Source organism: Oncorhynchus keta, chromosome 11 (genome assembly GCF_023373465.1).
Source record: "Oncorhynchus keta strain PuntledgeMale-10-30-2019 chromosome 11, Oket_V2, whole genome shotgun sequence".
Taxonomy (NCBI): Eukaryota; Metazoa; Chordata; class Actinopteri; order Salmoniformes; family Salmonidae; genus Oncorhynchus; species Oncorhynchus keta.
Window position 1 is genome coordinate 25370947 of NC_068431.1, and position 12491 is coordinate 25383437.

Sequence of the window (12491 nt, forward strand, 5' to 3'; positions counted from 1 at the left end):
TGTAGCTGGAGATGGGCCTGGTTTAAGCAGGATCCCACTATAGAGATGAAAGGAACACCACACACTTTCACTCTTTCTCACTTTTTCAATACAGTGGATAAAAAGTGGTATGCCAGGTGTATGCCAGGTCTGCTGGCACATTGTAGAACAGATGTCCACAGGCAGAAAGTGTACAATGTAATAATGTGCAGTGTAGCCCAAAGATATTGCTTTTGTTGTGTTGAACTTGACAGTAACATGTGTGTGAGTGAGGGGGAATTATTAAATTTTTTACTCAGTCAACGTTATTTTTGCACACATGTAGCCTTGTGCACTTGATCGGTGGCCACTATAATAGAGCAAAAATAGAATGCCTGTTTGTTTCGTTCTATTTCTACTTAAGATGTTTTTTCCCCAAGTGCAATATTTAGATGTGTGTGTGGTCACAAGCATTATATTATAAAGGCTGTCATGGCTAACTGCAATATTAGTGTATTGTTTTTTCTCAAGATTTGAGTATCATTTGCAGTAAAATATAGGTAACAAAAAACATTGGAATGCTTTCCTTACATTATTTAGCTGTGAGTTAGGTTCACATTAACCTCTTTTTATTTCAGACACAGAGACTGATCATGTCTCATGTGGGTCGGCAGGGTAGACTAGTGGTTAGAGCGTTGGACTAGTAACCGAAAGGTTGCAAGTTCATATCCCTTAGCTGACAAGCAGTTAACCCATTGTTCCTAGGCCGTCATTGAAAAAAATAATTTGTTCTTAACTGACTTGCCTAGTTAAATAAAGATACAATGTAGATAATATTCTTTGTTTAATTAGTTAAAACCTGCATTTCCCCCTAGCAGGGATTGTTTTGCATGTTTCAGTGCAAAAAAATAAAAATAAATATGCCCTCACCAGTTTGCATCCCTGCTTTAAGGTAGAGTGGCCAGACGGAAGCCACTCCTCAGTAAAAGGTACATGACAGCCCGCTTGGATTTTGCCAAAAGGCACCTAGAGACTCTCAGAGAATGAGAAACAAGACTCTCTGGTCTGATGAAAGTCTGAGCCTCAGACTAGGGTGAAGGTTTACCTTCCAACAGGACAACGGCCCTAAACACACAGCCAAGATAACGCAGGAGTAGCTTCGGGACAAGTCTCTGAATGTCCTTGAGTGGCCCAGCCAGAGCCCGGACATGAACCCGATCTAACATCTCTGGAGAGACCTGAAAATAGCTGCGCAGCAACGCTACCCATCCAACCTGACAGCGCTTGAAAGGATCTGCAAAGAAGAATGGGAGAAACTCAGAACACAGGTTTGCCAAGCTTGTAGCGTCAAACACAAGAAGATTTGAGGCTGCCAAAGGTGCTTCAACAAAGTACTGAGTAAAGGGTCTGAATGCTTATGTAAATGTGATATTTCAGTTTTTTATTTGTAATAAATGTACAACAATTTCCAAAAACCTGTTTTTGCTTTATAATTATGGGGTATTTGTGTGTTGATTGATGAGGAAAAAAACAATTTAATCCATTTTAGAATAAGGCTGCAACGTAACAAAATTTGGTAAAAGTGAAGGGGTCTGAATACTTTCCGAATGCACTGTATATAATGGTTTGTATAGACAGTATGGCATTGAAAAGGTGTGGTACTTGTATAGGATGAGCCATGACTAGAATACAGTATATGCATATAAAGCGACTAAAACCGTATGTAAACATTTTTAAAGTGGCCTGTGTTCACTTTAATGGTGGGTGGTAACCAGCTAGTAACAGTGATTCTGGTTCAGGGCAGGGTATTGGGCGAAGGCCAGCTAGTGGTGAATGTTTAACAGTCTGATGGCCTGTAGATAGAAGCTGTTTATTGGTCTCTCTGTCCCAACTTTGATTCACCTACGTGTACTATCTCCTCCTTCTAGATGGTAGTGGGGTGAACAGGCCCTTGCTCAGGTGGCTGAGGTCCTCAATGATATTCTTGGCCTTCTTGTGACACCGGGTGCTGTAGATGTCCTGGAGGACAGGCAGTGTGCCCCTGCGGTCGCGGACAGTGCAATTGCCGTACCAGGTGGTGATACAGCTCGTCAGGATGCTCTCAGTGGTGCGTCTGTAGAAATTTCTTCAGCCTCCTGAGGTTGAAGAGGCACTGCTGCACATTCTTCACCACGCTTTCTGTGTGAAGGGACCATTTCAGGTCTTCAGTGATGTACACGACGAGGAACTTGAAGCTTTTGACCCTTTCTACTGCGGCCCTGTCAATGTGGATGTGGGCGTGCTTTTTCTGCTGTCTCCTTTAGTCCCCAATCAGCTCCTTTGTTTTGTTGACGTTGGGGGAGAGGTTATTTTCCTGGCACCACTCTACCAGGACTATCATCTCCTCCCTGTAGGTTGTCTTGTCATTGTTTATAATCAGGCCTACCACTGTTATTTCATCAGCAAATAAGTTGGAGGCGTGGGTGGCCACGCAGTCATGGGTGAACAGTGAGTACAGAGGGGCTGAGCACGCACCCCTTTTGGGCCCCAGTGTTGAGGATCAGCGTGGCGGAGGTGTTGTTGCCTATCTTCACCACCTGAGGTCGGCCCATCAGGGAGTCCAGGACCCAGTTTCACAGAGCGGGGTCCAGACCCAGGCCCCCGAGGTTAGTGATAAGCTTGGAGGGCACTATGGTGTTCAAGGCTGAGCTGTACTCTATGAACAGCATTCTTACATAGGTCTTTCTCTTGTCCTGTTGGGATAGGGTTGTGTGCAGTGCAATGGCGATTGCATCATCCTTGGATCTGTTGGGGCGGTATGCGAATTGTAGTGGGTCTAGGTTGTCAAGTAGGGTGGACGTGATATGGTCGTTAACTAGCATCTCAGAGCACTTCAGGACGACAGAAGTGAGTGCTACGGGTCAATAGTAATTTCGTTCAGTTACCTTCAATTTCTTTGGAACAGGAACAAGGGTGGACATCTTGAAAAAAGTTGGGACAACAGACTGGGATATGGAGAGATTCAATATGGCCGTAAACACTCCAGCCAGCTGCACATGCTTTGAGGATGCGGCTTATTTCAGCACCAATATTCAGCATTATTTTTCAAAGTCACACATATGTCTGTCATTGGGGCAAATCCTAACTTCCACTTAAGTTGAATTTGAACTTTAAGTTTCCCATTGACATTAATGCACAAATAGGTAAAAATGCGTGTTGTGGAAGTTAAGATTTGACCCATTGAGTCAATGATGTGGTTATAGACGCTACTTTGATGCTCTTCCCTCCCTATCTTCCTCACTCCTCTGCAGTGGCCTGAGGGACAGGGTCAGTATTCTGGTGGACGGCTCGCTCATCATTGGCAGTGTGAAGCCAGAGGATGCTGGGAGATTCACCTGCAGCCCCAGCAACAGCCTGGGCCGGCCCCCATCCGCCTCGGCCCAGCTCACAGTGCAATGTGAGTGTCTTGCCCTATCCTCTACAGTCAACCCATACCCCCTACCCCTTATCATAATAATAATTTCTCCTGTTACACATGTTTTTCTTGCATATCCCTCTGAGACACCTGCAGGGAGTGGGGTCACGGCCAGGGTCACCATTATAGAGCAGCCCTTGCTCAAGGGCACGGCGACTGATTGTTCACCTTGTCGGTTACGGTATTCGAACCAGCGACCTTTCGGTTATGGCACGCTCTAACCTCAAGGCTACCTGCCACCCTGTGCTTGTCAAGATGTGGGTTATGTTCATCAGAGCACACAGAGCTACTGGGTGTACACTACAGCAAGATCCATCCTACTCTAACAATTCTAATTCTACTCATCAGTCGAATTTAGGACATTGATGGACTGATCCTAGATCTGTGCTTATAAGAGCAACTTGAACCTGCAGCTGTGCTATTGAGCAGTCCCACTGCAACTGTGTACATTCAGTCCGGCTGATGCTGTTCTCTACTTAATGAGTGTTATACTACCTAACCACCCTATGAATCACCAGCCAAATACCTGTTTCCATATTACTGTATATACATTTAATGGACGATTAAGCTTTACAGGAAATATGGCATGATATCTGGCCATGGTATGCACCAGGGATCATCAACTATATTCAGCCGTGGGCTGATTGTTTTTCTTGAGCGGATGGTCAGGGGGCTGGAACATAATTACAAATAATTCTAGACTGCAAATTGACCACAAGAAGTCCAAACAGAGAATATTTGACAAGAACATAATAATTTCAAACCTCGCTTTCATTTATATATGATCACATATATCTCTCTATTATGCATGGGAATACTTTGGAACAGATTTCCAAAATAAAAATCACTCAAGCAATTGATTTATTTATATAAAATCATGTCACCAGTTGGGGAACCCTGGTATAGACTTAGTTAAATAGAACCCCTCTCTCTCTATCCACTGCACGGTGTAATTGAGATTAATTGGAAGTTACACTGGTGTGTGGTCTCCGAGACAATTTCAGACCCCCCACCCCATATGCCAAGTGGGCATATTAGCCCTAACCGTGATCCCATTCAACCACTACACACACGGTGTGTCTAAACCCCAACACACATCATTCCCGGGAGCCCTGCTGGTTAGAATTGAAACAGTGACCTTGAAGTCACTCTTCTTCAAAGTCATTTGAGTCACTTTCACCAATGTTCTCCTCGCATTAAATGCTCTCTTTTGTTTTCAGTCACACAGGCTTTGCGTTTGATCAGAATTAATAAATATTACACGCAACCCGCCTTTCACTCATGATTTGTGACATTCAAAAACTCCAGCCCTGTCATTCCCCCGAGGTAAATCAGATGTATTGTAATATAAATGAATGGAGGCGAGGATGAATGTTGAGCACCGGTAATACCCATCCACCAAAGAGATGTGGCCCCGTGTCGGTGGGTAGTGACTCGTCTGGGTAGCCAAGGCAACAGACATTTTGCATTCCCCCGCTCTATCTCCTCCTACACGGCTCTAAATGAGATTTTTTTTCTTCTCAGGGCCCAAGCAGGAGAAAACATTACCAGTCATGAGGGAGGGAGGAAGCATTACACCATTGCTTTCAGAGACCAGATACTTTTTTGACACAGAGATAGAGGGAGCTTTTTTCTCTCAAGTAGTGACCACTACTTTTCCCAAAGCAAGTCACTGCTAGAGCCAGGATGCAGAGAGCGAGAGATTGCTAGCTATCTAGCGCTGTTCTATTTTTAGACTTGGGATGATATTCTTGTCTGCTTGGCTGCCACTGAGTTCTTCGTTGAGAGTTGGAGCTGAGTACTAGTGGTACAGTGTGATAACTACTGGTTCTCCAGGGTTTTTAGGGTGGTAGGATGTAGATAGACTGAACTACCAGGATATGCTTTCTCTCTCCATCTCTTAATCTCTCTCTCGCTGTCTATTTTGATTTATTTAACCTTTATTTAACTAGGCAAGTCAATTAAGAACAAATTCTTATTTACAATGATGGCCTAGCAAGAGGCATCTGCAGGTTCCTGCGGGGACAGGGGCTGGGAATAAAAATAAAAATATTCTCTCCATCTCTCTTTCTGTTTCTCCTCTCATCATCTCCTACCTCTCTGAATCCACATTGTCAACCTAATCTTTCTCGCTCTCTCCTTCTATCGCTCCTATTCTCTCTCTTCTCCCTCCTTGTCTTCCTTTCTGCCCCAGGAGAGCAGTACCATGGAAGCAGCCACACACACTCACATACAAACACACACACCCTAATGCTCACACTGACACATGCCACAACACGCCACACACACACACAGACCAAATTTGTCCACCGTGACCTGCAGTTTCGGTGCTGCGTGCGTATGACAGAACCAGAGAAAGCGAGGGAAAGGGAGAGTGAAAGAGAGAAGGAGGGGGGAGAGGTGACATCATCCTCTGTGGAAACCCTCTCCTCTGCAGTGATGTCAGCTCCAGACTCCAGGCAGGCAGGGAAGCAGGCAGACAGGCAGCGTGGGCGATAGCGACCCCAATAGACCACTGATGGCACTGCAGCACTACGACAAGATTACAGGCTGTGTGTGTGTGTGTGTGTGAGAGAGAGAGAGAGAGAGAGAGAGAGAGAGAGAGAGAGAGAGAGAGAGAGAGAGAAATACATGTGTGGATGTGAGTGTGTGTGTATGCTAGCTGTATCGAGAGTGGCACTGCCCCCCTCATCTTTCCTATAAATAGACTGTGGCACCTCGCCAAGCATTATGTTTTTTTTCCTAAACCGTTCCTTTCTGAGCTGCACCGGCCGTCGGAGGATATCCATTAGCGCGTGGCTTTGTGGCCATATGTACAGGGCTTTGAGCAGATGACAATGTCTGAATCTGCCATTAGGCCACAGATATTATCCATCAGAACCGACACAGCCTGAGACTTGTCCGGTAAAAGGTTAGATAACACAGAGGGAAAGAATGGGAAGTGCAGACGAGTGTTTTGGTTTGTGGGGTTGTCACTAGTTACCACAGCCACAAAATCATAAACCCAGGCCATTTCTACAATGTATCTTCTTAAAACTTGATTTTAAACCGAACCCTTACCTTAACCACACTGCTAACCTTATGTCTAACCTTAAATTAAGACCAAAACACTCATTTTAGTTTTAATTATTGCGATCAAGCAATTTGAACTTTGTGGCTGTGTTATCCAGTGGAAACCTGGTTTGTGCCGTTTTGTAATGTAAGGGGTGTAGTGGCGAATCTGTCACTATATAGGGCTTTTCACACACCTGAGCTGAACTGGGCCAAGCCAAACCAAGTTGGACTGAGCTGACCTGCTTACACAGCCACCAAAGTGTAAAAATATAGGGTATATGGTTATTTGAAACCAAAGTTAAAAGCTGGTGTATTGACTTTCAGTTCCAACTCCTCTTTCCTGTCGTCTATCCTTGTTGCCGGATGAAGTTAAATTAGCCGTGACTCCAGACAGACTGCCTCAACCATGGAAGCCTCTGTCTGAATACTAAAGAGGACAGCCTTCTCTAAACTAATTTTTATCCACACATTGATTCCATTCTACATATGTGACTGTCTCAGATTCTCCTTCCTTGTGAAATGAATTGACATACGTATTTCCCTGTTCACTAGTCAGTGTTTACCCATCTACTCTAAACACACGCACAACCTCCACATGAACAGCTACTGCTCTCAGACCAGCTGCTACAGAAGCACACAGTTTATCATGTTACGACAGCCCGTGTTATTTCTCCTGGCTCCTGCTGAAGTACTGGTCCCATAATCACTACCAATGTTACTCTACTATAAAGATAATGTTTTAGTATGATATTTATCTTGTGACCTGGATGGTCTAGCTAGAGGTTAGTGCCACTGCCTACACCATTGTATGTTTGCCCGTGTCATCGTGGGTTCCAATCCAGCCCACTGCCTTTGTGACAAACTCTCTACTTTTCCCACCATCTCTCCTATGTCCAATAAAAACATTTCTCGCCCCAGACCCTGCCCGTGTCAAAGACATGCCGCCTGCCATTTATGTGGCCATCGGCCTGCCAGGCTTCATCCGCTGCCCGGTGGACGCCAACCCGCCCGCCACGCTGGTCAAGTGGACCAAAGATGGCAACCCTCTCCGGATAGAGAAGGTGAGTCGAGGGTCGTATTCATTAGAGCACACCGGAGCAAAATGTTTTGCAATGGGTGAAAAAAAGTCCCTCTCTGTTTCAGTAGCTTTGCTTGCGTTTAGTTCCTAATGAATATGAGCCAAAACGTTCAGAGACAAATGTATTGTGTAGAACCAATATGATTATCTGTTAGGTAGGATAAGGGATGGTGTCAGTTCTATTTCTATCTGTAATGTTCAGAATATTTGACATCACTGAATACATAATCACTTGTGGACAGACGCATAGGATGGTATGTTATCGTAGCGTCCTGTCAACAGACTGTGGGATGCGACGACTAATGAGGAACGTTGTTCCAATGCGCATATTCTTCGTCACTAACAATTTGGACAAATTACGATTTCGAATTTTGGAAGAGGGGACATTTGGGCCGTAGACGTTCCCAAAACCTCTATTTAGAGGGGTGGAGAATTTGCTAGTCTCATTAGTATCTTTTCTCATACATCGAACTCCCCCAGAACTTCATCGAGCATCTGACGCAATTACAGAATATTTTAGTTCTGGGTTTCTGAGATAACTGAATACAGCCCAGTTAAGTAGGGTGAAGACACTGATCTAAAGTCAGTTTTGTGTTTTCCCCTAATGGTTAAGTTTAGGGCTAAGGGGTAAGCTGACAGTGCCTAGAAGGGCAACATCTACCCGGCTTGGGGATGGCAGACTGGGAAATCCCCTCAAGCTTTGAACTGCAACAAAGGTGATGAACTGAGCTAACTGCAGGGCTACTTTAGTGGGTAATTTCTACACTTCACATGTGCATTAAACTAGTGACTAAGTTTCCTAGTTTCAGGCTTCTACGGGTGGATAAATTGTTGTATATATCCTAGACAAATTCTAGCTGTTACTTTGCTGTTTCCTTTCACTACTTCTTGACATTGCCTTCAGTCCCCTTTGATTCAGAACTTTTAACTATTGAGAACAATGGGGGGAACGAGCGTACCTCTCTCTTCCTATTCCATCGGGCAGCCAGTCTTCTCAGCTCCTCTTTGCAGGATGATGGGATAGTGATGTGCCACTGGTGAGCTCAGCCATACAAGCATTGCGATGTCATAGTGTTAGCCCCTCTTTGTTCCCTCAGTACCCTGGTTGGAGCCAAATGGAGGACGGGAGCATCCGCGTGACTGAGGTGACGGATGACTCTCTGGGCACCTACACCTGCATGCCTTACAACGCTCTGGGCTCTGAGGGTTGGTCCGATCCCACTCCTCTGGTGCTAAAGGTATGCAGGCTGATGCTAACGCTAATTAGTGTAGCATACTAGTTAGCATAGCAGTGATTATGCATTTTCTATAAGAAGACTAGCATGCTGCAAGTTAGCCTAGCGACTACACCCAGGCTCAGTCCAAATCTCACACTTTCTCTGGGCAGGATCCCCCCAAGTTCTCGATTGTTCCCGGAGGGGAGTACAGGCAGGAGGCTGGGAGAGAACTGGTCATCCCCTGTGCGGCTGAGGGAGAATTTCCCTATCCCAACATCACATGGAGGAAGGTAAACGACCCCTACCACCACCCAAAGCACTCATGTTGTGGCCTGGTCTATTACTTTATAATAGGACAGAGCTACAGCTCCTCTTCTCTATCCTTTCACTCTAAAGTTCTGGGTATTGGGTAGCACGTTGCTGTACACTCACACAATATATTTGTCATTGAGAGTTAATGGTAACAAAGCTACTCGGTGTTACTAATTCCCCAAGTGATGTTAGGTGACCATTATTTAGTAATGATGAGGGGTAGTTATTACTACCATAAGCCCCCCCCATTGTGTTTACTTCCTAATGATTGTTGATATTGGAGTCATCTTCTTTTCCATCTTTGCCAAAATAATGAGATGAGATTGCAATCAAACTGGCTCCTAGAAATCCCAATGTTTTAATTGCATTTTAATGGAGGCATTATCAGTTGAAACAAACTCATTAGCATTAACCTTAAATTGTCTCTTGATTACGGAGCTTCTTAATAATCCTGTTGAAAACAATGTGATTTGCAGTTGTTTGTCTCCCCTTACCGTTGTGATGCAGATGCCGAACATTTTAGTTATATGAATAGCTGAGGAAGGATGAGTCTCTTACAACAGTGACATTGACTGAGGAAGGAGAATGTTTTAAAGGTGTTAAGTCTTTCTGTTTTGCCTGTCTGTCTGTCTACTAATCTACCTGTCTGTTTGTGTGTGTCACTGTTTGTCTGTCTTCATTTTTGTCTGTCTTCCTTTTTTTCTATCGGTCTTCTGTTGTCTGTCTTTCTATGTGTCTGTCTACTAATCTACTGTCTGTCTGGAAGCTATGTGGGTGGACGATAATGTCCTTTCTTGCCAGGACCAGTATAGTATGTGGTGTTCTGTGAGATGTGTGACTCAACCTTCTTCTCCTCTCCCCTTTTAGGTATGGAAGCCCAGCAAAAGCAAGCACAATGTCCTCCCCTCAGGTACCTTACAGTTCAAGTCCCTAAGCAAGGAGGACCATGGGGAGTGGGAGTGTGTGGCCACCAACGTCGCCACGAGCATCACTGCCAGCACACACCTCCTAGTTATTGGTACGAGCCACTCTGCCGCACACAGGAACAGGCATAGGCACACACATACAAACACATCAGATCTGGTGCAGATTTGATTATTTGTTATTAAAATATTTATTTTAAAATCTTGTGGCCCGAATCAAATACTTCTATTGGAAGTATTTAAGTATTTTCAAATACTTTCCTATAAATAGCCTATTATTTGAAAGTATTTTCAAATACTTATTTCAAAATACATGATTTCAAATACCAAACGTACCTGGTTCAAATGCATGGGAGTATATACAGTATAATATACAGTATATACAGTATACTGTGTATTTGAGTATTTTCAAATATTTTTCAAGTGTATTTACAAAATCATTCCAATATTCAACTGCTTGGTTTTTCAAATAAAAAATATCCAAATAAAAAATATCCATATGTCTTTGAACCCAGTAGTATTTTAACACAGGTCTGAGACACACACAGAGTTCAGTTTGACATTTATAAATTACAAGCCTTATCTCCATTCACATGGGCCCTGTTTGAAAATGTCAAGAAGTCCTCAAAGTTATCCCTGCTCTAACACGATTGGACAGGTGAAAGCAAGGGCAAACAAATCAATAGGATGAACGACCAGCCAGCTTGGGTAGCAACCCTAGATTTGGTTCGGGGCTATATCTTGTGGAAGGATGAAATAGTATGAAAATATGTCAATTATTATTTGAATATGTTTGTAACCCGTTGTATAAAAGTGATGTTTAGAGGATATATTGGCGCGGTTTGCCGGCCCTCCACTTTGTCTCGGGACTGGCAACACCCATGCCAATATATCATCCAAACACTGGCTTCTCAGGCATTATCACTTAAATAGACTAATAAGAGAGTTCCAAAACTCTCTGCCAATAACAGCTAGTTTTCAGGTTACATATCCCTCGCATTATGGTCCTCCAATTAGGCCCCTCATTCAGACTACTCCCAGACAGTCCTAGCAAAGCTATTGCTTGAGAAACAGTTTTTGGCTTATTTTTATGGAAAACTATTACAGTAAGGTACTTCATTGTTAAATTATTTGATAATGAGATAAAAACGGCTGCAATGGGTCTTTTAACACCATGGCGAATCAATCCAGTTAAATTTGAATCTACAATATAACTAGTCTAGTAGAAGTAGTCCAATACTAGAACATCACATCCAAAGGTAACCAATCTGAAATACTAATTTTGTAATGGTCTTCTCGGGAAAGAGAGGCGGACCAAAATGCAGCGTGGTTAGTTTTGTACATCTTTAATAAAGATGAAAGTACAACAATCTACAAAACAAGAAAAAAAACGAAACAGTCCTATCTGGTGCCACAAACACAGGAACAATCACCCACAAGAGACCTAAAGAATATGGCGATAAACACCTGCCTCTGATTGAGAACCACTCTAGGCAACCATAGACTTACCTAGAGTACTACTCTAACCACAATCCCATAACTACAAACAACCCCAGACAAAACAAACCACATAAATCCCCATGTCACACCCTGGCCTCACTAAAATACTAATGAAAACACAGAATACTAAGGCCAGGGCGTGACAAATTTTCATTATCTGTTACAAAACCGTTGCATGCCTTAATGATTACGACCCTTGTGTGCTCTGAAAGGGTAGTGAAGAGAGGCAGGGCTTTGCAGAGCGGCAGTGATGGCGGCATCCAAGAGTCAACCACTGACAATTTTCCAAAGCTTGACGTGTCAGCCAAAGCACCTGGGGGACATGTGCAAAGAGCAATTTGCAAGGTCAACGACGTGGCGCGCCAATATCCGCAAATCACAAATGAGCAAATTGAGCTCGCCGCATTAGGGAAGTAGACACAGAGATTGTTTCCACTGCTGAAAACTAGTTTGTCTGCTAAATAAAGACAAACGATAGATTAACTGTCACTTGTTGTGTCTAGGCCATCCAATTACTAATGATGCCTTTTTGGAACAGTCTTAGTGTTCCTAGCTGCAGCTGGCTATGTAGAAAGACCACTCAGTCTTCAGTTAGCTGGCCACTGATATTGCCTGTGTGGAGGTTGTTGTGCATAGGTGCTAGAGTTACAGATGGGGTAATCAGGCCACTGTTTCTTTAGCATTCTTGCATTCAATGGTCAAGCAACAGTAAATAGCACAATTCGAAGATGTTCAATAGGCCAATGAAATACGTTTTCATGTATTTGGTGGGTGATTAGATTATGGCCAAATCATTCCTCTCCTTTATCTTTCAACACATTTTCGTGTATAATTAGTAGGGAATATTTTGTACTTTTGCTCGAACATGGCTAGAGATTTCTGAAATCGTCTACTGCATACACAACATAGCAGGACTGCTATAAGACATTCTGACGTTCTACGGTTACAAGGTCAACCAATTAAGATACATTCTCCTCCATTTTCTTGGACAGCAG

General features: G+C 43.6%; 1 protein-coding gene across 4 annotated transcripts in view; it reads left to right on the forward strand.

Annotated features, from left to right (window-relative positions):
* LOC118389972 (protein turtle homolog B-like) overlaps positions 1–12491 on the forward strand; it is a 199097-nt gene that overhangs the window by 135123 nt on the left and 51483 nt on the right. For all 4 annotated transcript variants that reach the window (XM_035780029.2, XM_035780030.2, XM_052529798.1 and 1 more), the window contains 5 exons: positions 3249–3394; positions 7385–7527; positions 8642–8782; positions 8932–9051; positions 9941–10091. In XM_035780029.2, coding sequence (XP_035635922.1) covers positions 3249–3394; positions 7385–7527; positions 8642–8782; positions 8932–9051; positions 9941–10091 — 701 coding nt within the window. The remainder of the gene's footprint in view (positions 1–3248; positions 3395–7384; positions 7528–8641; positions 8783–8931; positions 9052–9940; positions 10092–12491) is intronic.